This window comes from Fusarium solani (assembly GCF_023522795.1).
Source record: "Fusarium solani strain SB1 chromosome Unknown bctg00000000, whole genome shotgun sequence".
Taxonomy (NCBI): Eukaryota; Fungi; Ascomycota; class Sordariomycetes; order Hypocreales; family Nectriaceae; genus Fusarium; species Fusarium solani.
In genome coordinates, this window is record NW_027072157.1 from 1,625,167 (window position 1) to 1,649,091 (window position 23,925).

General features: G+C 56.3%; 5 protein-coding genes across 5 annotated transcripts; 3 read left to right on the top strand and 2 right to left on the bottom strand.

The window, feature by feature from the left end:
- Positions 1–866: 866 nt before the first annotated feature.
- Positions 867–12,932, top strand: MRS44_000515 (uncharacterized protein; the record flags this gene model as incomplete). The annotated part of the gene is made up of 4 exons (XM_065624081.1): positions 867–1,242; positions 1,406–1,981; positions 2,038–9,717; positions 9,772–12,932. The coding sequence occupies 4 exons, from the start codon at positions 867–869 to the stop codon at positions 12,930–12,932; spliced, it is 11,793 nt and encodes a 3,930-aa protein (XP_065479801.1).
- Positions 12,933–14,119: 1,187 nt separating this feature from the next.
- Positions 14,120–16,849, top strand: MRS44_000516 (uncharacterized protein; the record flags this gene model as incomplete). Its single annotated transcript, XM_046267737.2, has 3 exons — positions 14,120–14,306; positions 14,406–15,850; positions 15,914–16,849. The coding sequence occupies 3 exons, from the start codon at positions 14,120–14,122 to the stop codon at positions 16,847–16,849; spliced, it is 2,568 nt and encodes an 855-aa protein (XP_046139248.1).
- Positions 16,850–16,946: 97 nt separating this feature from the next.
- MRS44_000517 (uncharacterized protein) lies at positions 16,947–18,043 on the bottom strand (the record flags this gene model as incomplete). Its single annotated transcript, XM_065624082.1, has 8 exons — positions 16,947–17,003; positions 17,064–17,276; positions 17,321–17,443; positions 17,499–17,512; positions 17,566–17,668; positions 17,727–17,855; positions 17,907–17,932; positions 17,992–18,043. The coding sequence occupies 8 exons, from the start codon at positions 18,041–18,043 to the stop codon at positions 16,947–16,949; spliced, it is 717 nt and encodes a 238-aa protein (XP_065479802.1).
- Positions 18,044–18,342: 299 nt separating this feature from the next.
- MRS44_000518 (uncharacterized protein) lies at positions 18,343–19,835 on the top strand (the record flags this gene model as incomplete). Its single annotated transcript, XM_046267736.2, has 3 exons — positions 18,343–19,477; positions 19,536–19,700; positions 19,750–19,835. 3 exons carry the CDS (start codon positions 18,343–18,345, stop codon positions 19,833–19,835), a joined length of 1,386 nt encoding a protein of 461 aa, XP_046139246.1.
- Positions 19,836–19,933: 98 nt separating this feature from the next.
- Positions 19,934–22,250, bottom strand: MRS44_000519 (uncharacterized protein; the record flags this gene model as incomplete). The annotated part of the gene is made up of 4 exons (XM_046278238.1): positions 19,934–20,658; positions 20,711–21,339; positions 21,396–21,817; positions 21,867–22,250. The coding sequence occupies 4 exons, from the start codon at positions 22,248–22,250 to the stop codon at positions 19,934–19,936; spliced, it is 2,160 nt and encodes a 719-aa protein (XP_046139245.1).
- Between the last annotated feature and the right edge of the window lie 1,675 nt (positions 22,251–23,925).

The window sequence follows — 23,925 nt, forward strand, 5'->3', positions numbered from 1 at the left end:
GGTGTCATTTCGCTGCACCGCGTCGACCATTCTTCGACAACTCCGGGTAAATTCACACCACGATACCCCTTCTCTGCACGACGTCGCATTCGATATACCCAAACAATCGACGACCTTGTCTCCCTCGCACCGAATTTAGTCGCCCCAAACGTTTCCTCCGCGACTTACACGAAAATCTTCTACCGCCGGCGACGACATCTTTGGCATCGAACCTCAGCTCCAGCACCATATTGCTCTTGTGTGCTGGCTCTCTATTCGATACCTCTCCGCCTCCCATTCGCACACTCCAACGCGCAGCTTCCATGTTTGTGACGTCGCTCCGTCTTCGCACGAGCTCCATCCCTCACAATGGCCGCGGCCGATGTTTTGGCGTTCACAGAAACCTGGATAGGAAGCAGAGATGGCTGGCCAACGACCCGGCCTTCGCCGAATGCGTGGGATGAGACCTCCTTGCGTCTGCGCTTGAGTCTCATTGCCCGCGCTTGGCTCATCGAGAGGTCTTGTAAACAGGTAAGGGCGCCTTTACCTATGTCGGTTCCAGTTCACATTACTGCTGTCACTTGGAATCATTTCGCACGGAGAAAGCTTAAAGAGCCTTATGGGTGGCGCATAACGGCCGGTCCCTTGATCGACGGCCCGAAGCATGAGGGGAACCGGCGCCACACATTCCTGGCAGAGCTATCTGCTCCGGAACTGTAACCTCCTGAAAGTCTGTCTCATCTAACCTCATGTCATCCTAGGACCTTTCTACGTCATCACATCGAACCGAGTCCGTCGCGAGACCTCTAACGATCCCAAGTTGCTCCCCACGATGGTCTCGACGAATACCTAAGACCTGCGACTCATCCGTTGCCACCGAAAGCACCATGGATGCCAATCGCGCCGATAAATTCGCTCGCAGACGTATCCCAAAATGGCTCGATGCCTTCCCTCTCCCTCCCTCTGACGCTCCACGAGAACCCCGTCGACCCCAAGACAACATTCTGAACGACCCCGCATCCGATCTCCTCATCGACTTCAATTCTCAAGAAGGCTTCTACCAAACGGCCAAGAAGAAGAAGGGCAAAGCAGCGCAAGCCCCTCCACCGCCCCCGCCTTCCGCGCCACCGGCCGGCAATGGTCAGCAAGATGACAATGGTGGAGGTGATGGCGGAGCCAACGGCGGCGATGCTGCAGGTGGTGCCGGCGGTGGTGATGGTGATGGGAACAACGGGCTGCCTGCCATCTCGACGAACGATTTCGGTACCGATTCATTCCAGGATATCAAATTGGGGGACGACAAACTGGACCTAGGCTTGAAGCCTCCAGAAGGGAAGGGGTTTGATCAATGGGGAACGAAATGGAACACGGGGGGGACGGGGGGGACGGGGGGACGGGGGGACGGGTTGGGACTGGTCTGGAGGAGGAGGAGGAAATGATATCGCGGGCGATGGCAAGGACGACGAAAACCCCTGGGGTAAATCGAAAGGCCTGGAAGGGCCCCCCGAGGGTGGTAAGCAAGAAAAGGAGGATCCTTGGGGATTTGGCGCCAAAAAGGAGAAGAAAAAGAGTCCCCTTTGGGGTGCGGAACCTGAAGAAGAGGTCAAGTCCGGTGATGGTTGGGGCTGGAGCGGCTCCAAGAAAAAGGGCAATGGCCTGGAAGAGGTTCATATGGCCTCTGAATCTGCTGCCCCCGAGAAGAAGGACATCTGGGATACGTGGGGAATATCCAAAAAGGACCGGGCAAAAAAGAAGGGCATACTCGAAGACGCTGGATCGTCACACCCCGAACCACCACCAGATCTCCAAGATGATTTATGGGGTGGTGGTTGGTCAAGTAAGAAGCCTGGTGGAGTGCCGGCGCCAGCGCCAGACCCCCCTTCGTTCGAGGACAAGAATGAAGGGGATGACTTTTGGGCAACGTTCGGCTCAGGGAAGTCGAAACCCGTGGAGGAGAAATCGGCTGTGGATGGTTGGTCAAGCTGGGGTTTGACAAAGAAGGGTAAGCAAATGAGTTCAATTGGATGTGCGCGCTTTACGGTGACTAATGGTGTGCAGCTGAGCCGGTCAAGACAGCGGACGATGGCTGGGACTTATGGGGGACAGGTAAGAAGTTAAAGAAGAAGGCCGGTGATCTAATCCAGCTCGGTGACGATATTCCACCCCCGGTTCCGGACCCGGTCGAGGCCGTGGAGAGTGAAGGCGGCTTCCTCGAATCCTGGGGTTTCGGCAGGAAAAAGAAGGCCCCAACTGTCGATCCCTTTGCTTTTAGGACACCCGCCGCCGAGGACCCTGATGATGGTTTCTGGGGGTCACTCGTAAAGAAGCCTAACCCACATGATTATCTAGATGAACCTAACGGTGAGATTGTCCAATATGACGATGTGGAGAGAGGCAAGGGAAGCAAGGTCATCAACCAGAAACACGACGACTGGGATTGGAGATCATCCAAAACGAAGAAGTCTGAACATCGGATGGGCGCCTTGACTGACCTACCTCCTCCAGCGCCAACGCCCCCCTCTATGAAGTTTACTGAACACGAGGACCAAGCAGGAGAACCCGAAGTACCACAGCAAAACCCCGAAGAGATTGAGGCGGCTCTCGAGGAGGAGGAGATTGCTGCTCTCCTGGAGAAGAAGGCGAAGAGGGGAGGGCGACTTCTCAAGGCCGACCGAGAACGCTTGGTCGTCCTGGAAGCGAACGCTGCCAACAGAGCCGTAGCTAAAGCAACACGCGAAGCCGAAGAACAAGCTGCGAAGGAAGCAGAAGCAGCCGCTGCAGCAGAAGCAGCCGCTGCAGCAGAGGCAGCCGCCGCGGAAGAAGCAGCAGCGGCAGCAGCAGCAGCCGAGGCCGAGGCTGTCGCTCTACGAGAAGTAGAAGCAGCAGACGCAGCTCGTGACGAACAAGAAATTGCAACCCTACTTTCGAAAAAGAAGAAGCGAGGCAAGCTGCTCAAGAAGGAACAGGAACGACTTACGCTACTCGAAGGGAATGTCGCCAGGAGAGCTGAAGCTCAAGCAGCCCGTGAGGCTGAGGAACAAGCAGCTCAGGAAGCTGAGGCTGCGGCCGCAGCAGCAGCAGAGGAAGCAGCCGCCCAAGAAGCAGCGGAGGCCGAAGCGGCTGCTCAAGCAGCTGCAGAAGCAGAGGCTGCCGCTGCTGCTGCCGCCGAGATCGCCAAGGAAGAGGAGGAAATGGAAATGCTCATGGTTAAGAAGGAGAAGCGAGGAGGAAAGCTCCTTAAAAGGGAACAAGAACGGCTTAATGCCCTTTGGGAAAACGCCGCCAAGCGAGCAGATGAGCAAGCTGCCGCTAAAGCTGAGGAGCAGGCTGCGGCAGAGGCCGAAGAAGCTGCTGTCGCCGAAGCTGCCGCCGCCGAAGCTGCCGCCGCGGCAGAGGCAGCAGCGGCAGCAGAGGCAGAAGCAGAGGCAGAAGCAGCCGCTCAAGCAGCGGCAGAGGTAGAAGCCGCAGCGCAAGAAGCAGCACAGGCAGAAGCTGCCGCACAAGCAGCAGCAGAGGCCGAGGCGGAAGAAGCTGCCAAGGAAGAGGAGGAACTGGACGCTCTCAAAGCCAAGAAGGCGAAGAAGGGAAAGCTGAGCAAGAGCGACACTGTCCGGTTCACCACCTTGGTTGGCAATTCCGTCAAACGTGCTCAGGCCAAAGCTGCCAAAGAAGCTGAGGAGGCTGCCGCGCAAGAAGCAGAAGCCCAGGCAGCCAAGGAAGCTGAAGAGGCCGCAGCTCGTGAGGCTGAGGAGCAAGCCGCCCGGGAAGCCGAAGAGGCTGCTGCTAAGGAAGCCGAGGCTGCCGCCATCGCAGCAGAGGAGCAGGAACTTGCCGATTTGACCACGAAGAAAGTCAAGCGCAATGGCAAGCTGACAAAGAAAGACACCGAGCGTTTCAATTACCTTACACAGCGGGCTCTCGAACGCGCTGAACAAGCAGCAAAGGAGGCAGAAGAGGCTGCCGCAGAGCAAGCTGCTGCGGCGGAGGCGGCTGCTGAGGAACCCCCCGAGGAACCAGTCGAAGAAGCCCCTGAAGAAGCTCCCGAGGAAGCATTCGAGGAAGCCCCCGAGGAAGCATCCGGAGAAGCTCCCGAGGCCGAAGATACGGCTGCACAGGAAGCTGCAGATGCTGAAGCCGCAGCAGCAAGGGAGGCAGAGGCGGCAGCAATCGCAGAAGAAGAGGCAGAGCTTGCTGCCCTTACTGCAAAGAAGGCTAAGAAGGGCAAACTCACCAAGAAGGATACCGAGAGGTTCAATATTCTCACAGAGAATGCTGCACAACGACAAGCTGCTAAGGAAGCTGAGGAGGCTGCCGCCGCTGCTGCCGCTGAGGAGCAAGCAGCAAAGGAGGCAGAAGAAGCAGCTGCCGCTGCAGCAGAAGCCGAAGCTGCCGCTGCGAAAGAGGCTGAGGCTGCTGCTATTGCAGAGGAGGAGGCAGAGCTCGCAGCGCTTGCTGCTAAGAAGGCAAAGAAGGGTAAACTCACTAAGAAGGATACGGAGAGGTTCAACATTCTCACAGAGAACGCTGCACAACGACAAGCTGCCAGAGAAGCCGAGGAGGCTGCCGCTGCCGCCGCTGCCGAGGAGCAAGCAGCACAGGAGGCAGAAGAGGCAGCTGCAGCGGAGGCAGCAGAGGCAGCAGAGGCTGAAGCAGTGGCTGCCCGTGAAGCTGAGGCGGCTGTTATTGCTGAAGAAGAAGCTGAATTGGCTGCATTGGCTGCTAAGAAGGCTAAGAAAGGCAAACTGGGCAAGAAGGATACCGAACGATTTACTGTCTTGACCGAGAATGCGGAAAAACGAGCCCAGGAAGCTGCCGAAGCACAAGCTGCTCAGGAAGCCGACGATGGTGCAGCAGCTGAGCCCGAAGCCGAAGAACCACCCCCCGAAGAGGCACCCGAAGAACCTCCCGCCGAAGAGCCGCCTGCCGAGGAACCCCCAGTCGAGGAGCCCGACGACACTGCTGCTGCTGAAGCTGATGAAGCCGCTGCTCAGGAAGCAGCTGAAGCAGCGGAGGCTGCAGCTCGGGAGGCAGCAGAGGCAGCAGAGGAGGAAGCTGAGTTGGCTGCCTTGATAGCTAAGAAAGATAGGAGGGGCAAACTTGGCAAGAAGGATACAGACCGGTTCAACGCTCTCACTGAAAAGGCGGCCAAACGGGCGGAAAAGGCGGCGGAGGAAGAAGCCGCTGCACAAGCCGCTGCACAAGCCGCTGCAGAGGCTGAAGAGCAAGCGGCCCGAGAAGCTGAGGAGCAAGCAGCTAAAGAGGCCGAAGAAGCTGCTGCCGCTGAAGCTGCCGCTGCAGAAGAAGCCGCTGCTCAAGAAGCCGCTGAAGCTGAAGCTGCTGCGATTGCTGCAGAGGAAGCAGAGCTTGCTGCCCTGACAGCTAAGAAGGAAAGGAAGGGCAAGCTTACAAAGAAGGATACTGAAAGATTCAATATCCTTACTGAAAATGCTGCTCAACGGGCAGAGAAGGCTGCAGAAGAGGCTGCAGCGCTCGCCGAAGCTGAAGAGGCTGCCGCGGCCGAGGCTGCTGCTGCAGAAGCTGCCGCTGCAGAAGAGGCCGCCGCCGCAGAGGCTGCAGAAGCTGAAGCAGAGGAAATTGCTCAAGAAGAAGCCGAGCTAGCTGCTTTAGCCGCAAAGAAAGCTAAGAAGGGGAAGCTAGGGAAAAAGGATACCGAACGATTCAATCTTCTTACCGAGAACGCGAATCAAAGGGCTGAAAAGGCAGCTGAAGATCAAGCTGCCAGGGAAGCAGAAGAAGCTGTAGCTGCCGCCGAGGTCGATGAGGCGGAAGAAGCTGCGGAGCCACTCCCAGAAGAGCCTCCAGAGCCAGAGCCAGAGGAAGAGCCAGAGGAAGAGGAGGCTGCAGAGCCGGAACCAGACGAAGCCCCTGCCCCAGAAGATGCTGAGCCAGAAGATGCTGCCGCTGCTGAGGAGGCTGCAGCTCTCGAAGCTGCCGAAGCCGAAGCCGCTGCTGCGATTGCGGCAGAAGAGCAAGAGCTAGCAGACCTGGAGGCAAAGAAGGCCAGGAAAGGCAAGCTGGGCAAAAAGGATACCGAGCGTTTCAGGACCCTTACTGAAAACGCTGCCAAACGAGCCGAAGAGGCGGCCGAGAAGCAAGCGGCCGAAGAAGCTGCAGAAGCAGAGGCTGCCGAAGCCGCTGCAGCTGCCGAAGCCGCTGCCGCTGAAGCTGCCGAGGCAGAGGCTGCTGCCGCCGCCGAAGCTGCTGCAAAAGAGGCTGCCGAGGCCGAAGAAGCTGCCGTGATTGCACAGGAAGAAGAGGAGTTGGCTTCACTGGAAGCCAAAAGGGAGAGGAAAGGCAAACTTGGGAAAAAGGACACAGCACGCTTTACACTGCTCACAGAGAACAAGGCTGCTAGGGAGGCCAAGGCCGCTGAAGAGCAAGCTGCCAAAGAAGCTGAAGAAGCTGCCGCTGCGGAGGCCGAAGCCGCAGCAGCTGCTGCAGCTGAAGAGGAAGCAGCCAGAGAAGCCGAAGCGCAAGCAGCCAGAGAAGCTGAAGAAGCTGCAATCGCCGCTGAGGAAGAAGAATTAGCTACCCTTTCAGCTAAGAAGGCTAGGAAGGGTAAGCTAGGGCGAAAGGATACTGAACGCTTCGCTGTTCTAACCGAGAATGCTGCAAAACGAGCGGAGGAACAAGCAGCTCGTGAAGCTGAAACCGCTGCCGGGGACCCAGCGGCCGAGGAAGCTGCTCCGGAGGAAGAAGACGCTCCAGCTGAGGAGGCTGAGGAAGCTGAAGAACCAGCTCTGGAGACGGAAGAGCCAGTAGAGGACACCCCTGAAGAGCCGACAGAAGAATCCCCTGAAGAACCAATCCCAGATGTCGACGAAACCGAAGAGGCGGCAAAACAAGCTGAGGAGCAAGCTGCTAAAGAAGCCGCTGAGGCCGAGGCTGCTGCTATTGCTGCCGAAGAGGAAGCAGAGCTTGCGGCGCTCGAGGCGAAGAAGGCTCGAAAAGGGAAACTAGGGAGGAAGGATACTGAACGCTTTGTCCTCCTCACCGACAACATCGCCAAGCGCGCCGAAGAGCAAGCAGCCCGAGAAGCCGAGGAGCAAGCAGCTAAGGAGGCCGAAGAAACCGCTGCTGCTGAAGCTGCCGCTGCCGAAGCTGCCGCCGCCGAAGAAGCTGCCGCGAGAGAAGCCGCTGAGGCTGAAGCTGCTGCCATTGCTGCTGCTGAAGAAGACGAACTTGCGAAACTGGAGGCAAAGAAAGCTCGGAAGGGAAAACTAGGGAAGAAAGATACTGAAAGGCATGCTCTTCTCACTGAGAATATCGCCAAGCGTGCCGAAGAGCAAGCTGCCAGAGAAGCAGAGGAGGCTGCTGCCGCTGAAGCTGCTGAAGAGGAAGCCCCTGCTGAAGACGAGCCTGTTGAAGAAGAGGCCGGTGAAGAAGAGGCTGCTGAGGGGGAGGCTCCTACAGAAGAAGCTGCCGATGAGGTTGCTGATGAAACTGCTGCCGAGGAAGCTGCCGCCGCCGCCGCCGAAGAAGCTGCTGCCGCCGAAGAAGCTGCTGCAAGAGAAGCTGCCGAAGCCGAAGCTGCTGTAATTGCTGCTGAAGAAGAAGATGAGCTTGCGAAACTAGAGGCAAAGAAAGCTCGGAAAGGCAAATTAGGGAGGAAAGATACGGAGAGGTATAACGTCCTTACCGAGAATATCACGAAGCGTGCCGAAGAGCAAGCTGCAAAGGAGGCTGAAGAGGCAGCAGCTAGAGAAGCTGAAGAGCAAGCAGCCAGAGAAGCCGAAGAGGCTGCGGCTGCGGCTGCTGAAGCTGCTGCAATTGCTGCCGCGGAAGACGAAGAACTCGCAAACCTGTCAGCAAAATGGGAAAGGCGAGGCAAGCTTGGCAGAAAAGACACAGAACGCTTCAAGCACTTGACCGAGAATGCAGCAAAGCGTGCTGAAGAGCAGGCTGCTAGGGAGGCCGAGGAAGCTGCCGCTGCCGGTGACGCTGAGGAGCCAGCCCCTGATGACGCCGAAGAAGCCCCCGAAGCTGAGCCTGAGCCCGAAGAGATACCGGATGAGGAGGCTGAAGCCGAGCCTGCAGATGCCCCAGCTGAAGAGGTAGAGGACCCGGCCGCAGAGGAGGCCGCAGCCGCAGCTGCAGAGAAGGCTGCCGCAAGAGAGGCTGCTGAAGCTGAAGCGAATGCCCTCATCGCGGAAGAGGAAGCAGAGCTTGCTGCATTAGTAAAGAAAAAGGCCAAGAAGGGAAAGTTGGGCCGCAAGGATACCGAACGCTTTAACCTCTTAACCGATAATGCAGAAAAGCGAGCTGAAGCTCAAGCAGCGAAGGAGGCAGAAGAAGCTGCTGCTGCCGCTGAAGCTGAAGCTGCCGCAGCGGAAGAAGCAGCCCCAGCAGCAGAAGAAGAAGACGATGACGATGAGTTTGTGGATGCTGAAGAAGGGGAAGAGGAAGATGCTGGGGAAGATGCTGATCCTGAGGGAGTGGCCGAGGAAGAGGCGGAACCAGAAGCCGACGACGATGCTGCTGAGCCCGAGCCCGAGCCCGAGCCCGAAGAAGAAGATGCCGAAGCTGCTGCTGCCGCTGCCGAAGCAGAAGCTGCTGCCGCTGCGGAGGCTGAAGCAAAGGCTGCCGCAATCGCTGAAGAAGAAGCCGAGCTCGCAGCTTTAACTAAGAAGAAGGCGAAAAAGGGCAAGCTAGGTCGCAAGGATACAGAAAGGTTCAACATCTTGACTGAAAACGCCACTGCGCGCGCCGAAGAGCAAGCTGCAAAGGAGGCCGAGGAAGCTGCAGCTATGGAAGCTGAAGAAGCTGCAGCCGCCGCCGCCGAAGCTGAAGAAGCCGCTGCGAAAGAGGCTGAGGAAGCGGAAGCCGCTGCTGCTGCCGCTGCGGAGGCTGAAGCAAAGGCTGCCGCAATCGCTGAAGAAGAAGCCGAGCTCGCAGCTTTAACTAAGAAGAAGGTGAAAAAGGGCAAGCTGGGCCGTAAGGATACTGAAAGATTCGCCATCCTGGCCGAAAACGCCGCTATCCGCGCTGAAGAACAAGCCGCAAAGGAGGCTGAGGAAGCTGCTGCTGCTGCTGCTGCTGAGGCTGAGGCTGAGGCTGAAGCTGAGGCTGAAGCTGAGGAGGACGCCGAGGAAGCTGCCGAAGAGGTGGCCGAAGACGCCGCCGAGGAAGCTCCTGAGGAAGCCCCTGAGGAAGCTGCTGAGGAAGTTGAAGAGGAGGAAGCCGAGGAGGACGTCGAAGCAGCTGAAGCAGATGCAAAGGAAGCTGAGGAACAAGCTGCCAGGGAGGCTGCAGAAGCAGAAGCTGCGGCCATCGCTGAAGAGGAAGAAGCCGAGCTCGCAAAGCTGACAAGGAAAAAGGAAAAGAAGGGCAGACTAGGCCGTAAGGACACTGAACGGTTTGACCTCCTGACTGAAAATATCGCCAAGCGCGCGGAGGAACAAGCTGCAAAGGAGGCCGAAGCTGCTGCTGCCGTTGCCGAAGCTGAAGCTGGAGAAGCTATCGAGGAACCAGAGGAGGCGGCTGAAGAAGCTGAAGAAGAAGGCGAGGATGTCGAAGAGGCTGAGGAGGAGGTTGAGGAAGCGGCCGAGGAAGCAGCCGAGGAGGCCGGGGAAGATGAAGCTGAAGATGAAGCGGCTGCGGCTGCAGCTGAAGCTGCTGAGGCTGAAGAAGCGGCTGCAAGAGCTGAGGCAGAAGCTGCGGCGATTGCTGAAGAAGAGGCTGAGCTTGCAAAATTGATAAGGAAAAAGGAGAAAAAGGGTAGACTTGGCCGCAAGGATACCGAAAGATTTGACCTCCTTACTGCGAATGCAGCCAAGCGTGCAGAGGAAGCTGCCGCCGCCGCCGCTGCTGCTGCTGAAGCCGAAGCTGAAGAAGCTGAGGAGGAGGGAGAGGTGGATGAGGAACCGGCCGAAGAGGCGGCTGAAGAGGATGAAGAGGCAGCTGGGGAAGCTGGAGATGTTGCAGAAGAGGCAGCCGAAGCCGACGCAGAGGCAGAGGCAGCAGCTGCTGCGGAAGCAGCCGAAGCCGCTGCTAAAGCGGAAGCAGAAGCTGCGGCAATCGCTGAAGAAGAGGCTGAGCTTGCAAAATTGAGAAGGAAAAAGGAGAAAAAGGGTAGACTTGGCCGCAAGGATACCGAAAGATTTGACCTCCTTACTGCGAATGCAGCCAAGCGTGCGGAGGAAGCTGCTGCTGCTGCCGAAGCCGAGGCGGCTGCTGCCGCTGAAGCTGAGGAGGCCGCAGCAAGGGAGGCTGCTGAAGCTGAAGAGGCTGCCGCCGCCGAGGCCGCTGCAGCAGAAGAAGCCGCTTCGAGGGAAGCCGCTTCGGCCGAAGCCACTGCAGTTGCTGAAGCCGAAGCAGCAGAGCTCGAGGCCCTGAATGCAAAGAAGGCCAGAAGGGGTAGACTGGGTAGGAAGGATACAGAGAGGTTCAGGGTCTTGGAAGAGAGAGCAGCTGAAAGAGCCGAAGAACTAGCTGCAAAGGAGGCTGCGGCTGCTGCTGCTGCTGCAGAAGCTGCTGCCCAGGCCGCTGACGCTGAGTCTGAGGAGGAAGAGGAAGAAGAAGAAGAACAAGAGGAGGAAGAGGAAGAGGAAGAAGAGGAAGCGGAAGCTGGAGCAGAAGCTGAACCAGTAGCTGAACCAGAAGCTGAGGCTGAAGCTGGAGAAGCTACTGAGGACGAATCGGAAGCAGAATCGAAGGCAGAAGCTGGCGCAGCCGCTGGGGATGAATCGGAAGATGAATCAGAGGCGGAGGCGGAAGAGGAAGCAGACGCGGTTGTAGAAGCAGCTGCAGAAGCAGCACCAGCAGAGACGGAAGAACCGGCGACGAAAGAGGTAGCGGAAGCAAAGGGGGAGGAGGACTCGGATGAAGACGACGAAGATGAAGACGAGGATGAAGATGAGGACTCAGACGAAGACTCGGACGCCGAAGAGAAGGAAGCCGACGAGGAAGCCGCTGAGGCTGCCGAGGGAGAGGCTGGTGAAGAACCCGCGGAAGAAGAAGCTGTTGTGGAAGCTGTGGGAGAAGCCCCTGCTGCGGAGGAAGCCACTGAAGAAGAGCCCGTCGAAGAGGTCGCTGAGGAGGCTGCTAGAGAAGTCGATGAAGCAGCCGAGGAAGCCCCTGAAGCCGCCGACGAAGAGCCAAAGGAACCTGAACCCGAACCTGAGGCGGCGGCTCCCGAGGTCATTGAAGTGGTTGACATGACGCCGAAGAAGCCTAGGAGGAGTCGGAAGAAGACGCGAGGCGAGGGACCGCCGCCGCCGCCTGTCCCTGATCCGCCGATTACACCTCCCCCCGAGATCAAGCATTCCCGAAGGGAACGACCTAAGCTCCACCGTGAAGGCACATCGTGGGGGAAGCGGACCTCGATGCCAAGAGAAGAGAAGGAGAGATCGTCCAAGTCTAGGTCGAGCAAGCCCAGACGTGAAGAGAAGTCGTCCTCGAAGGGGTCATCCTCTGACAAAGTTGAGAAGACTCCATCACGGTCCCGAACAACAGGTCTCTTTAGTACGCCGCCAATCACTCGCTCATCGACCATGTACGAGAAGAGACCCAGCGTTATGAGCAATCGCCGTCACTCCACAGGGGCCCGTGGCCTTGCATCGCCACCTCCCGACGAGGCAAGCAAGGTCGCGGACGAATCCACCAGACGTCGCAGGTCGCACAAGTCACGATCGCGAGAGGATGATGATGGCGTCATGGTCGACGCCGAGGCAGACAGGCGTGAGCGTCGCCGACGATCCAAGCGCGCCCGTGAAGAAGACGTGGTCATGGTCGAGTCGGGTGGTCCTTCAGACACACCTCTCCAGCGAGGTGCTTCGAGCGCGAAGAAGCCCTCAGGCTTTTCCAGCCTGTTCACTGGCCTAATGACACCCAAAACCGAGCGTCCTGATCCCCTCCGTCGCCGTAGTACCTACGCAACAACTGACGATGAGGCCTTGCGCAGTGCCAAGATGGATGGGGATGCTGTGGTGATTGACGCTGACCGCGAAGCTAGGCGGGCGGCTCGGAGGGCTAGACGGGCTGAGCGCGAAGCTGCAGGTGACCCTGAGCGCGGGGACGAAGAGGTACGTCGTGTTCGGGATGAAGCACGGCGTGAGCGACACCGTCGACGTGATGACGACGATGAAATACGGAGACATGAGGAGAGGGAGGCACGTCGGGCTGAGAGGCGAGCTGCTCGTCAACAGCGTGAGGAGGAGGAAAGACGAGTCGAAGAAGAGCGGCGAATGGAAGAGGATCGGGAAGCTCGAAGGGCGGAACGTCGACGTCTACGCAAAGAACAAGAAGCTGCAGCTGCAGCCGCTGCTGCGGAGCAGGAAGAAGAAGAGATGCGACGAGCCGCAAGACGAGAGAGGCGACGTGAGCGCCAAGTTTACGCATCGGAAGACGACTCTGAAAGACGCCGGCGACGAGAAGCTAGAAGAGCGGCTCGTGCTGCTGAGGTACCCGAGGCAGCCGAGGTAGCTGAGGAAGAAGAAGTGTATCGTCGAAGAAGCCACAGGCACGCCGAGCAGTCAGCCGATGAGTATGGACAACGGAGATCTCGACGTCGTGAGGAAAGACGGGGTTCGGCCTGGCCACATTCAGGAACTTCGTCCTGGGTCAAGGATCACACGGATGCGCCTCCTCCACCCGAAACACCTGTTGAAGAGGCGGCGCCCGAACCCGAGCCCGAGCCCGAGCCGGTGGACGATGAACAAGCACGACGCGAAGCGCGCCGAGCCCGTCACCGAGCCAAGTACGGAGGCGGGACGCCAGATGACACAGATGACCAACGTCGACGGCGGGCAAGGCGAGAAGATCGCGATAGGGGCGGCGACAGAGATAGAGATCGCGACAGGGACCGAGACCGGTACCGCGACAGGCGGCTACAGGGCTCAGAAGGGAGCGACGAGCGTCACCACAGCCGACGCAACTCGGGATTCGTGGAGGCAACACCACGAACACCGTGGTGGAAGAAGATTGCAGGATGAGGGATGAACGATGCATGAGTGTCCTTTCGAGCGAGCGTGTTTCCGAGTGTCCTTTTTGATTACGACAAGCACGATTGACTACTACCTACGACCATCTACCTATTACCTACCCCCTTACCTACCTATCTACGTACATCACGACACGACGACCAACTCAACATGATGGATGGCAGCCTAGCCTAGCATCAGGATTATATCACAATGGGAGAGCGATGGAGATTCCCTTTTTGCATTTCCTGGGTTTCTTGGGTTTGGTTTGGAACGGAGCATTGCAGGATGTGTGTGTTTGACTTGGTTAATTTGGATTTTGCGCATATGGATGGACATATGGATACCTATGTACTTGGTCCATGTATGCTTGAGCAGGCACTTGTTCCCCTGACGGCCCAGGGGACAAGGTGACTGCTAGGCGACATGTATACCTATACCCGTTTGTGAAGTAGTGTGAGATTTAGAGTGTATCGATGCATTGTACAGCCGCGGGATGGCTGAGAACCATTGTGTTTGGATTGTATGAGCGAGTGATGGTGGTGATTTGAGAGCTACAATGATAGCAGCGGGCAGAAGTGAAGTGTTGGTTCGACTTTAATAGCAATAAATGAATAACAACGATATGAACCACCGATGAATAACCAATCATTTTCATGCAATTAGCCCGTCCTTGTCCTCCCTTGAGAGAGAATCACGACGGTCAGCCACATGGATTCATTGTAGGCAGGGGACGGTGTCACCTTGGCCCCGAGGGAGGGACTCGACAGCTACCAGCTGAACCACCGAACACTTCTTTCTGGACAACAGCCTAAATGTTTTCCATTTACAAAGAAACTAGCCAATCTTTCATTACTTTTCCATCTTTTTTTGTAGTTGGACGATTAGATAATTCAAGTCGACGCGGACGCAAGGGCGCCTCCATTTATAGCACGAGGTAGATCCCTACACGTTGCCGTTGCCGGTCTCACTCCACTACCTACCCACGCAATCCCCAGTCGCACGCTGACGACACCTCAACACCAACATCCACTACTTGTGCTTCTGCCTACCCACCATCACGACGACAGCCACGATCGCCTCGATACGACCACGACGCTCGCTACCGCCGCAGCAGACACGACCGATGAGGTGACCATCAGCACCAACGTCAACCAGTTGACGATCCACGAGCTACAGCAACTGGCCGCTTCTTCAACATGACTGCGCCGGGCAAGGGGTCGCGATGGGGGGCCTTCCTCTCGTCGGCCTTTGAGGGTGTAGAGAATCGCCTCGATAACTTGCTTGATGAGGAGGAGCATCAAAATCCCCAGGGACAGCCGTATCATCAGCAGCAGGGAATGACGGTGCCGCAGCCATCACCGAGCCCCAAGCCTGCCACCACTGGTACGTTGCTCTCTTTGTCTACTCCTGCTCTTCTCTCCTAGCGGTGCCCTGTTTGCCCTCGTTACTGTGATCACTCGCTGATTCCTGATTCCACGACAGCTCCTGCCCACAAACCAAACCGCGCCAATGATCGTCTACAAGCTAGGCTGGCCAAGGCCATGGCCTCGAGAACCTCACAATCCTCCCCCCGAAGCTCGATCGACACTGCCCGTGGCTCGGTGGATAAGGAGCGCCCTGCCAGTACAGAACCGGTGATCACCAAACCTCCACCCGAAACACCAGAGCCCAAGGCTGCTGAGCCTCAACCTCAGCCATCCGAGCCCTCGTCCGCTGCCGAAACTCCTCCCGTTCCTGCAGAAGATGCTGCGGTCACCTCGAAGGAGGACGAAAAGGACCAAGAACTTCCGAAGCCAGCTACCTCTGAGCAGGCCACTGCCGACTCCGTTCCCGAAATTCATACACCAGACGATCCAGTACCAGATGAGCCTGCAGTTCAGCCCGAACACGCCATCCAGGAGCAGCATGACGAGAAACCCGCCGAGACACCGAAGCCCGACACAGAAACCCCGACGGAGACTGCGCAAAGTGACCAAGACGCGAACCAAGCCAGTGCCCATCGAGAGGAGATTCAGGAATACATTGAACAAATAGACTCGCTACAGGCCAAGATACAATATCTATCAAAGAACGCTGCAGAAGCCGCCAAGAAGGCAGCTAATGATGCTCCTGCAGGGAGCGAAGAGCGCAAACTCGCCGAAAAAGACGAGAAGATTGCTCTATTGTTGGAAGAAGGACGAAAGCTCTCTACTTCGGAGCAAAAATACCGAAACACAATCCGAAAGCTGCGGTCACAAATCGTAGAAAACGAGAAGCAAGTCAACGACCTCAAGAAGGGCAAGGAGAAAGCCTTGTCCGAGGCCGAGTCGCTACGTAACCGTGTTAACAGCAAGGAGGAGCAAGAGAAACGAAAAGAGGAAGTGCGAAAAGCAAGTGCTGCTCTCCAAAAGGAGATTGACACACTGAAGAAGGAGAAGGCGGCTAAGGATGAGGCCTACAGGCGCCTAGAGCAAGATTCCAAGAACAAGGCGGAGCAGGCACAGATCGCTCATACCGAGGCTCTCAACAAAGCATTGGCTGCTGAAAAGAAGCGGCAGACGGAGCTTGAGGAGACAATTGCAACATTACGAGCAGAAAAGGAGTCATTGGCCGAGAAGGCGCGTCTAGATGAGATAGATTGGCAGGCTAAGCTTGATCGAGCCGTTGAACGTGGCCGCAACGTTGAGGAAGAGCTTAAACTGGAGCTGAGGGCGGCCGAGAGCAAGCTCGAGGCGATGCGAGTGGCTGCTGAGGAAGCGTCCTCGGGCTCAGGAGGAGACATCAAGTTGATACGACACATTGAGACCCTCCAGTCGCAGTATGCCTCGGCCAGCGAGAACTGGCAAGGCATCGAAGCGTCACTCCTGACAAAGGCAGCCAACCTTGAAAAGGAGAGGGATGAGGCGCAACGGCGAGAGTCAGAGATGCGGAAGAAGGCTCGAGACTCGGTAAGTAAACTCACATCCTTGAACCCCATTGAAACCATGGCGCATCGTCTGACATGTCATTAGGCCAGCCGATGCAAGCGCCTCGAGGATGAGCTGCAAGACGTCAGCCCTGCCCTCACGACCGCTCAACAGGAGCTGGAGACATGCCGCGAGCAACTTGCTACACTCAGGACCCAACACAAGACAACCGAGACGGCACTTGAACAAGCCCGGGCCGACCTTGAGAAGCAGCAGCGGGCTGCGAGCAGGGAGATTTCTGTCGAAGTCGAGCGACGACAATGGGCAGACGAGGTTACTACCCCCAGGACTCAGAGCCGTCCCGACTCGCCACTGCTCTCTGTTCCTCGAACCTTTAGCTCTGACCTCATCGGCCTGCCTGTACCAGGAAGAGCGCCTCGACGAGTCCCCACGCCTGGAAGCCAGCCCGATAGTGCCGGCGAGGGTTTCTTTTTCGGTCGAAGAATGTCGAGCCAGCCCCCAATCAGGCCGAGTGCGCTGTCAACTGGCGGACCTATGATGCCGCCGCTGTCCCCCTTTGAACCGCCTAGCGAATCGCCACGAGCGGCCTCTCCCCCACCAGAGAGGGATTTCGGCCTTGAAGATGGTGACCCTTCCTCTCCTCGTAATGTGGCCCAAGACATGATTTCAGTATCAACTGTTGGAGCTGGCCCGTCGGTGCAGCTTGTTGAGAGAATGAGCGCTGCGATCAGGCGGCTGGAGGCTGAAAAGGTGGCTGCTAAGGAAGAGATGGCTCGAGTGTGCAGCCAGCGAGATGAGGCGAGATCTGACATGGTTGGCTTGATGAAAGAGTTGGAAACTGGCAAGAGTGCGACGGCGCGAGTGACTCAGCTCGAGGCCGAGGTTGAAGACCTCAACTCGCGATACCAGACAACGTTGGAGATGCTGGGCGAGAAGAGCGAGCTCGTCGAGGAGCTCAAAGCCGACGTGCAAGACGTCAAGGAGATGTACAGAGAGCTAGTAGAGCGGACGGTGAAATGAGCAGCCAGTCAGCTGCTGGGCGCTTGAATGGATAGACGACGGGTGGTTGTAATGTCTGGCGATTCTTTCTGACATCTATGTATTCCTAGGTACCTAGCTACCCCGACAGCTCAATACCCTCGCGCTCAGCACCCTGCAAGATATAATTGCGTACCTGTTGAAAAGTTAGACGGAGGGCGTCTGTATGACGGGTCATTTCTCTAATTATACATACTTCCTTGTCTGGGGCAAGATCCAGAGCCAGCTCTTCTGCGCTGTTCTTGATAGTGAAGTCGGCGCCTTCCTTGAGGAGGGCAACAGCGGTGTCTCCTTGACTTGAGTCAGCGGGGGTTGAGAGTAAAGGCTGCGTGATGGTCTGCGTACCGTGGCCCTCTGCGACGGCGTGGTGTAGAGGAGTGTATCCTTCATTGTCGGTAGGATTCAGGGGCTCCGGTTCTTGAGAAGGAGCGTGACCATGGGGACGGAACCGACCGCGGCGGCACGATGGATGGGATACTGGCCCCGGCGGTCGCGGAAGCGTGTCGAGGCGCTGTTGTCGATGAGGATGCGGGCGATGTCGAGGTTCTTCTTTGAGGCTACAAAGTGAAGGGCAGTCTGCGGCCAAGACCAGTCAGATGGCACATCACAACACCTGGCGACGGATTTTTACCTGTCCACCAGCATCTGTTGGTCGTGTTAGCTTCTAGGGATCTTGAAATGTCAGTATGGGGTCTTACTCTTGAGATTGACGTCGGCGTCCTTGGCGATGAGGAGCTTCACAACAGCCTCACTCTCGGGGACACTGGCTGAGATCATGAGAGGAGACCACCCACTCTCGTCCTATTCTTGAAATCAGCTTGGCCACTTTTCTCGCACAGGTCATTATATGTGAACCAACCTGAACGTCTGCGTCAAAGCTGCGCTGGTTGGCCAGAAGCTGGACAATGTCCAAGTTGTTGGAAGAGGCCGCCCAGTGAATGGGATATCGACCATCGTCATCCTTTCGCTGCGAGAGTTTCGGGTCCGACTTTTGAATTTGTTAGTATATGAGATATAGTACATAGGGAATATTACCAACCTTGAGCAATCCCTCAGCGACAGATACTGTCGGGTACATATTAGATCGCTGATCCAACAGGCGCACAGATGTACATGATACTGACCCTGTCCCTCGCGAGCAGCCGTGTGCAGAGGAAACTTGTCTTCACTGGCCATTTTGGCTTTGCAATAAATGCGACACAGGGGAATATAGTAGTAGATTCAATATTCAAGATGATTCAACAGAAAAATCATGAAAGAAGAGATCATGCTCTTGGGGAGGTCGACACACATTCATAGGCTGTAGCTCACCTTACGTACAACAAGCTGTTAGCCACACATAAGAAACTGTGGCGTTGAAACGCCACACGCGGCTGCCCAGCCTTTCAACATTGACAACTCCCAGTCGCAACTTTTGCCGTCAACTTTTCCATCCTCCATTCTCTTCAACATAAAAACCACCACGACAAAAAAACATGGAGACACCTCAGATACCCCAGGACGCGCTACAGCTCAGCGCGCTCGCCGCACAAAATGCCACAGTATCAAGAACGCTCTTTGCGCACGCGCACGCCCCCGAGCCGCCGTCCGCGAAACGACAAAAGACCGACGACGCGTCCGAGGACCCCATCACGAAGAGACGCTTCCACGCCGAGTACGCCCACGTCGAGACGCTCCCGCCATCAATTACCGCCAAGCTTCCTACAAAGCAGCCCGGGAAGAAGGTCGCCAAGCCCGGCGCGCCAGCAAGGCCAGCCATGAAGCTTCTTGAAGGTGCGCCTGGCTCCAAGGGTGGTGCATCGTCGGCAGCTAGGGCGGAGAGCACACCGCAGAATATGAGCCTCACGACAAGGGGGGCGACAGCCTTCCAGCAGCCCAAGCCTGAATGGCACGCGCCGTGGAAGTTGATGAGGGTCATTTCTGGTCATCTGGGTTGGGTGCGCAGCTTGGCCGTCGAGCCTAACAACAAGTGGTTTGCCAGCGGCGCTGGTGACCGAACCATCAAGATCTGGGACTTAGCCACGGGCTCTCTGAGGTTGACACTCACTGGTCACATCAGCACCGTTCGCGGTCTTGCCGTGTCCCCGCGCCACCCATACCTCTTCTCTTGCGGCGAGGACAAGATGGTCAAGTGCTGGGATCTCGAGACAAACAAGGTCATTCGTCACTACCACGGCCACCTCAGCGGCGTCTACACCCTCGCCCTGCACCCGACGCTCGACGTGCTCGTAACGGGTGGCCGCGACGGTGTCGCCCGTGTCTGGGATATGCGCACCCGAAGCAACATCCACGTCCTCTCAGGCCATACCCAGACCGTCGCCGACCTCGTCTGCCAGGAGGCTGACCCCCAGGTTATCACCGGCTCACTCGACTCGACCGTTCGCCTCTGGGATCTCGCTGCCGGAAAGACAATGGGTGTGCTCACCCACCACAAGAAGGGCGTCCGCGCCCTGGCGACGCACCCTTCAGAGTTTACCTTTGCTAGTGGTAGCACGGGGAGCATCAAGCAGTGGAAGTGCCCTGAGGGCGCGTTCATGCAGAATTTCGAGGGTCATAATGCCATCATCAACACCATGAGCGTCAATGAGCAAAATGTCTTTTTCACAGGAGGTGAGCAGCAAGCGCACAGCTCTATGTGTCCTCCCAATAGCTAATGGTTCAATTACAGGTGACAATGGCTCAATGAGCTTCTGGGACTGGAAGACCGGCCACAGATTCCAGTCACTCGATACAACTGCCCAGCCCGGCTCCCTCGACGCTGAGGCGGGTATCATGAGTTCAACATTTGATAGATCAGGACTACGTCTGATCTGTGGTGAGGCCGATAAAACTAGTAAGTTGCCACAACTCATCAGATTATTGAATACAACTAACAGGTATAGTCAAAATATGGAAGCAGGATGAGACTGCGACAGAGGAGACACATCCCCTAGACTGGAAGCCAAGCCTGGCCCGAAGGAAGTATTAAGACAGACAGACGCAGAGAAAGGTGGAACATCTAATACAAGGACCATGTGTGTGTGTCCTGGGACGGGACGCCCTTGCTGGGCTCTATTATTACATCTATTATACGCCGATACCCAATGCTTTCAGATCCCCATCATCGCGAAGGGCCATCTTCACTTCGTCGTCTGCAATTGACAGGCGTAGCTTACTCGACCGCTCCGCGCGCTGCGCCTCGAGGTTGATCAGACCAGCTGCTACCAGCTCGAGCGCCGCCGTGTGGATGTGGCCAGGCCTGGTCATGGGGCGCATAGCCCCTGTCTGCGTGCCCTTGAGGCCGTTGTTGAGAACCGCCGCCACGCCTGGGAGCGCAGACGGAGCTCGGAGGCTTGCTCTGTGTATCTCATCCAGAGTCTCGCCAAACGTCGTCTCGGCGAGACCTGTTCTTCGGATGCGCATCATGAGAGCGGCCATGAGTAGTTTGGACATGAGTGGGAGACTGCGGAGGTGTTGCTGGACGGGATTCGTGGTGGCCTCGTTGATGGCCTTTTTAATAGTGGCGATAGTGACACGCCCAACGCCCCTTGGCTGACCCTGGGACTCTGCCAATCGCTCTCGCTTGCTGGGGGTAGTGGGATCGCCAGGGGCATCTGCCTCAGCAAGCTCGACTGCCCGACGGCAGATATCGAGAGCTCTTCGGGCGTCACCGCTGACTGCAGCAACCTTGCGACTAGCAAATTGAATGGCGTCGGGGTCTACAATGTTTCCGGGGACTCCTTCTAATCGTGACTGAATAATCTTCATGAGTTGCTCGTGGTTGTAACCGGGGAATGTGATTCGTGTGAGACCTAGATCATGTTAGTGAATAGCATCCAAGGCTATAGCAAATAGGTGATATACCTAGACGACTGCTGATCTTGTTGCTCAGAGTTCGCTCTGGCAGATCCATGGTGTTGGCAACTGCAAGAACAATGAGACGGCTATGTCGCAAGGTCGGCCAGTTGAAAAAGTTGTACATGACAGCCTGGTTCTTGGTCACCAGCTGATCAAGCTCGTCCATGAGCACCACACAAGGGATACGTCGTGGACTGGGGTTGCTGAACTCTCGTTCCAAGAGGTCCAGAGACTGGGCCGGACTGGCTCGCTGGCCCTTGAGAGCCTCCCAAAGAAGGGTATATGACTGATGAGGATCCGTGATCTTCATGCCGTTGATCTCGACAAAGATAAAGTCATCGAGCTCATCCGCACCAACAGCTTCCTCCAGTCGAGAGATGACCTCACGTACTGTTGCCGTCTTACCTGTTCCTGGTGTGCCCGAGATGTAGATGCAGTTACCAGTGCCGTCTGAGATGGCGGCCTCGAGGTGAGAATATACAAGCGAGAACTCTCCCTCTCGACAGGGGAGACTTGTAGGAACAGAGGAAACGTGTAGACGTGAGCGGGCTATTTGAAATGGCGAGTTTTCAACTTGGCTTGGCGACAGCCTGCGAGTTGCCAGCGGTGTGAACTCGAGTCTCTTGCTTGTACTCCTATTCTCAATCAGTAAAAAGGATGGTTATAAGTGGACATTTTCTTGTTGACGAACCTCTTGGTACGGGAGCCGGGTTCAATTTGACTCCTCCGAGAGGTTGGCGTAGCCACTGTTGAGCCTCGTCCCGTCTTGGTCGGAGTCTGTGGTGGGTGATACGTAGTATCCGCCGGGGAAGGACTTCTCGCTTTTCTACGACGACGAGTGGCTTTGGTGCCGTTCTTGATCATGTCCATCATGGTGAACAAGTCATCCTCGCCGCGGTAAACCTCCTCCCAGACGAACTCGTCCGTGTATGTAGCCGTTCGGGTGTTGCAGCCTCGCCGGCAGACAAACGTCTTGCCATACTCGGGGTTGTTTCGAGGAATACGGCCTTGGGGGTACTTGGAGAGGAAGGAGTCAAGGGAAGTTACCTTGGCCTTGCCGTTAATCGAGGCCAGGGGGTTGATATCCCATGACGGAGAGATGTAGAGTTCGTTCTGGGCCATGTTAGAGAGTCATCAATACCAAAATATAGTCGAGAATTACCCAGTAGTAGTCGGACCGCTTCTTATCCTTATTCCGAATCTCCTTTTCGCTGGAAAACCACATAAAGTTGGCCGCCTTCTCTCCCTCGCCATCATCCTCGACAAACTCACAGATCAAGGCGACCCAGGCCTCATTGGACCCGTCAGCCTTGAGCATGACGATATCACCGATCCAACACTCGAACCTGCCAATCTTGGCCCCGACAATCTTGTCCCCCGTGACTTTCCTTCGCTTTCGGTCGCTCTGGGGCTCATCGCTCCTCTCGGCCGTCGGGCTGGTGTTGTAGATCCATTCCCACGAGGGTTCGTCGCCGGCGAGTTCATCTTCAAAGTCGTTTTGGGATGCGCCCGGTAATTGACGTTTGGCTGAGCTGACGGGAGCCATTTTTGTGTCGTTGCTGGTGGTGAGCGTGGTCGAGACGATTTACGCGTCGTGGGAGACGCGACGAGATAGAGAAGGTGGTTGCTATGGGATGTGCATGTACCGGGGGTTTGCAGTTATGCAATGGCTGTCTATAACCTCAGCCGACTTGCTCCCCTTTCTCGATCCAGACATCAAGCACATCCTAGGTCCTTGGAATTCCGCTTAACAATGTCTCTTAACCTCTATGTATCGGTTTATGCTTCTTGTGCTCTTATACAATTACAATTACCACATCAAAGCCAGCTGAACCCAATTCTAACGCCTCTGCCAAGCCCAAGCCGTTTACATGCAGTGCAGCCAGACTTTATGCAACGCATCAAAAGCTACTTGAATGCAAGGCACAAAAAGTCACTCCCAGAGCCTGCTTCATTGAATCTGCTGCCATCTCAGGAACTGCATATCGTACCTGCAGCCAAGCGTGACTATTGCCATTCTAGACCCATCTCCCCATTAATGCCAATGACGGCCCGTCCCCCGCATCAGGCTTATATCCACCACAGGTCTCAGCCATCTGGGCCGTATAGGGCAGATACCCGTCTATATCCCTCCCAAGAGGTTAAGAGTGGCTGCCCTGCCGCAGCTGAGAAGAGCAAGTCCCCCACGGTGCCACAAGGCAGCGTTGCTGTAGGGTTAGACACGCCTCGAGACATGATCTCTTAGAACGCATGGCTACGGGGATACAGCTGGAACAGGTACCGGGTAACTTTTGCTGCAGAATCGGTTGCTGCGGGTTGATGGATATGACATCAACCATGGCTTAGACGGTTACTCCTGTGACAGCCTGGTCTCATGTTATTTAGCTGCTCCAGGTGTAGTTTATTTGACGCCTCGGGGCTGTATCTGGATGCCTCCATGAACGTAATTATAGCCTGCCGCTCAATACGCACAATGGCTGAATCAATCACAAGTGACCGGTAACTAAATCGAGACGGAGTCTTCTCGGGGTTGATCCGAATTGGTTATCATTACAAACAGATTCATCAAGTGTGCCACTCCCGCTTCATCTATCTCCCTCTTCAACCACCTACTTACACTGAGATGGGATAAAACTGTGGAGGCGGCAACCATCTTGGCCTCTTTGGGCTGTCACTGGCGAGCTGAAGCCTTAATGACTGTGACTCGCGATCCTTCACTGCATGACAAGCCAGACTAGCAACTCATGTCTCTCCACCTGCACTTTGCCGCCCATCGAGGCAGGCACCCCTATACACCAAGAATCACCTCAACGAGATCGACGAGAAACTATTGACTTTCAACTGGCCATGTCTTACTCAGAACCCGTCAGCTGCTCAAGAACAAGAGTCTCGGTCTTCAAAGATGCTCGTTGAATTGCCGCCAGCCCCCCTCCTTCAGCCCAGATGATGACACTTTTGCCGGAAGAATCTCCTTGTTCGGAATAGCTTTTTATGCTGTCTCGCCAAAAGGAGAATGAGGAAACAGTGGCTAGCTGATGTGATGCCATTCACAGTTTGCCGCCGGTTCGAGCTGAGCTGGGGTTGTCTTTGAGAAAATCACTCGTGCGTATGAGGCTTGTCGGAGCATCTTTGCCCGGTTTCTGAGCGCTGGAGGCCTGGACAGGCCCAACAGGAGGATGACGAAGGGAAAGGTGATCAACAAGAGAGTGTTGAAGGGGAAT